Source organism: Eptatretus burgeri, chromosome 9 (assembly GCF_056783735.1).
Source record: "Eptatretus burgeri isolate ZD-2024b chromosome 9, Ebu_testis_v1, whole genome shotgun sequence".
In the NCBI taxonomy this organism is placed as follows: domain Eukaryota; kingdom Metazoa; phylum Chordata; class Myxini; order Myxiniformes; family Myxinidae; genus Eptatretus; species Eptatretus burgeri.
This window is the reverse complement of record NC_140969.1, coordinates 24237267-24239766: the sequence shown is the minus strand read 5'-3', so window position 1 is coordinate 24239766 and position 2500 is coordinate 24237267. Positions and strand designations below refer to the sequence as shown.

Here is a 2500-nt window from a genome sequence, read left to right as displayed (position 1 = left end):
ATTAAAGATGAATTAAAGCAACAGTATATTGGTATTGTAACCTTAGAAATGTTACAGTTTGATTGGTAAAATTATTTTACTGTACGTTTCTTATGACAGTTATTTTGAGTGTGGTGACTCAGAATGTGAACTTTGGTGTCTCTTTTATGCTTTGATGATGTTCTGTCTCCCTATTCGAGTTTTCTGGCATCTACCCCATCTGATGAAATAATGGATTCGTACATAACGCTTCGTGTCCACTGCATCAAGAAAAATAAGGAGTCCAGTGTTGATAATGTTTCTTATGATTTTTATTCCAAATCTCCCTTAATTTCTTGGAAATATCTAACGGCAGAAAAATATAGATCAAAATTGTGAACAGAAAAATAAAATTCGGACCGCAAGTTATCCCGTCTTGATTTTCGTGTCATTCCCGTTATGTACGAATCATCATATCTCGTCAGACGCAAATAACGCTAGCATTAGAAAATCTTGCCGTCTTGCAAACTTCCCCCATTGATGTATATAATAGGCACTTGCAAGCGTGTCAGCACTTTTCCATTCGCCGTCGAGCCCAGCGTTTGTCTTCATGTCCATGTCTTTGCGGGAGCCATAACGTACGAATCCAGCGTGAGGATGCCGAGCCGAATGAGGTGACTCGCATTTGTCTGATAATTCTTCATTTTAACCAACGCTAGAATTTTTTGGTGCTTCGTGAGGATCCGAGAGGTAAGAATTATGTTTTTCTTTTCATGTTTAAAGTGATTATTTTCAAAAGTTCAAAAGAAATAGATTCGATTTTAACATTATTTTTCGCTTACAAGTGTGGCTTTCTTTGCTACTGAACTCGTCTGTGTTTTCTTTGTAATTCATAACATCAGACTCTCTCAACATGTGTTGTTTTTTTTCTTTTTCTTGTCACATATTGAGCCTGTTTAAAAAGGCAGAGTAAAACTTATCTGTTTCTTATCCCAAAATATAATATTTACGTTGTTTTTTCATCTGATTCCGTACATAACACTGATGCCAAGCTTGAAATTTGAACGTGTATTTACAGTGTTGTATATATTCAGTGGTAACTTTAAAACCGGACGTGTTGCAGGTCTAAAAATTTAGATTTAGCTATTTGAATACATGCAGATTAACATAATGGGTCGCATTTCATGTTTCCCTAAAAAAAATTGCCCTTTGTGTCACAGTATGTGTACCCACTTTGTGAGCCATGCATATATATATATATATATATATACATATATATATATATATATATATATATATATATATATATATATATATATATATATATATATATATTTATATCTCGTATGACTTGTATTTCCATTCAATTTTGATCCCAGAATTGAGTTGTTCTTTTTTTTCTTTTGTCATGCTTTGGGATCATTGCATCAGAAAAAAAAGGAGGAAAGCAAATACAAGAGTTGAGGTATGTTTTTATTGCATTCTCACAAATTGCAAACATGCTGGTTTAAAACTGCTTCACAGTGAAGTGTATCATACAAAGCGAGCCAATTGGCAGGGAAAATGTAAAGGTTGTACATTTCTTTAGATTTTAGAATGTTCGATGGTGTCACCATCATTCACACATGGTGAAGTGGCAGACCATTGAGACTTTGCTTGTGAAACAAATATGCTGACTTGACAGCTCCAAAATATATTTTCCCATTTTTTCCCCAAAAATATATTTTGATTTTTTGGTCATTATAAATTCCCGGTCACTTTCACCATGCTTTTCTTTCACAACAGCACCGAAAACAAACCACCAATGCACGTTTCTTCCATCGTGGCTGGTGAGCAAGCTCTTCACATCAATCGCCAATTCACCCGATCTACTGTGTCCCTTCTCACCATGTGTTTTGGCAGCAGGCAGATGTAATTAAGGTCACTGCCTTGCTTACCCTGCTGGCCCACCAGGGAAAAGAATCCACAGACTTGGGAGCACCAGCTTGCCAAAGCAAAATCTGCCTTTAGATATCCTACAATCACCCCCTGTGCCCACTACCTCCATATGCATCCAGGCATGTTGCTTTTGTAGTACAAACCAAAAATTCAATTCTTCATCATTCTTGTAATGCTTGAGGTCTGCATTCACCATAATTTCCTGCTTAACTACTGTATTTGTCTTGAATTCTGGTGGATGCAAAATGTTTTCAGTAGCATGTGCGCGTGTGCGTGTGCGCATGTGCGTGCGCTGCTGTACAAAAGTTTTGATGTTTTACATTTTACTACTCTGATACATAAGAAAACTCGATATACCATTTTTTTGGTATAGTGTCAAGGCTCGTGGAAAAGCTGTAACATTGAACGGATCAGGACACAACAGAATGAAAGCAACAGTAGACAAAGGGGGGAACACTAACAGCAGGGTTGAAGGACAAAATAGGGGGAGACTTGGACAAATAATTGGTGTTGTGAGGGATGAGGGTAAAGGGGGGATGCATGGCATGAACAATATAGATACAGAAGGAAACTCTCAGGAAAGAAAAACTCGGAATTTAGAAGG

At 36.9% G+C, this 2500-nt stretch overlaps 1 protein-coding gene and 1 pseudogene across 1 annotated transcript in view; one reads left to right on the top strand and one right to left on the bottom strand.

Moving 5' to 3' along the window:
- The window catches only part of LOC147019725 (uncharacterized), a 174797-nt gene extending 172728 nt beyond the window's left edge, over window positions 1–2069 (top strand). The window contains exons 7-9 of the mRNA XM_085893762.1: window positions 1390–1423; window positions 1744–1787; window positions 1912–2069. Of these exons, the coding sequence (XP_085749888.1) occupies window positions 1390–1423; window positions 1744–1787; window positions 1912–2069 (236 nt within the window). The remainder of the gene's footprint in view (window positions 1–1389; window positions 1424–1743; window positions 1788–1911) is intronic.
- Window positions 2070–2271: 202 nt separating this feature from the next.
- LOC147019724 (uncharacterized) overlaps window positions 2272–2500 on the bottom strand; it is a 12694-nt pseudogene continuing 12465 nt past the window's right edge.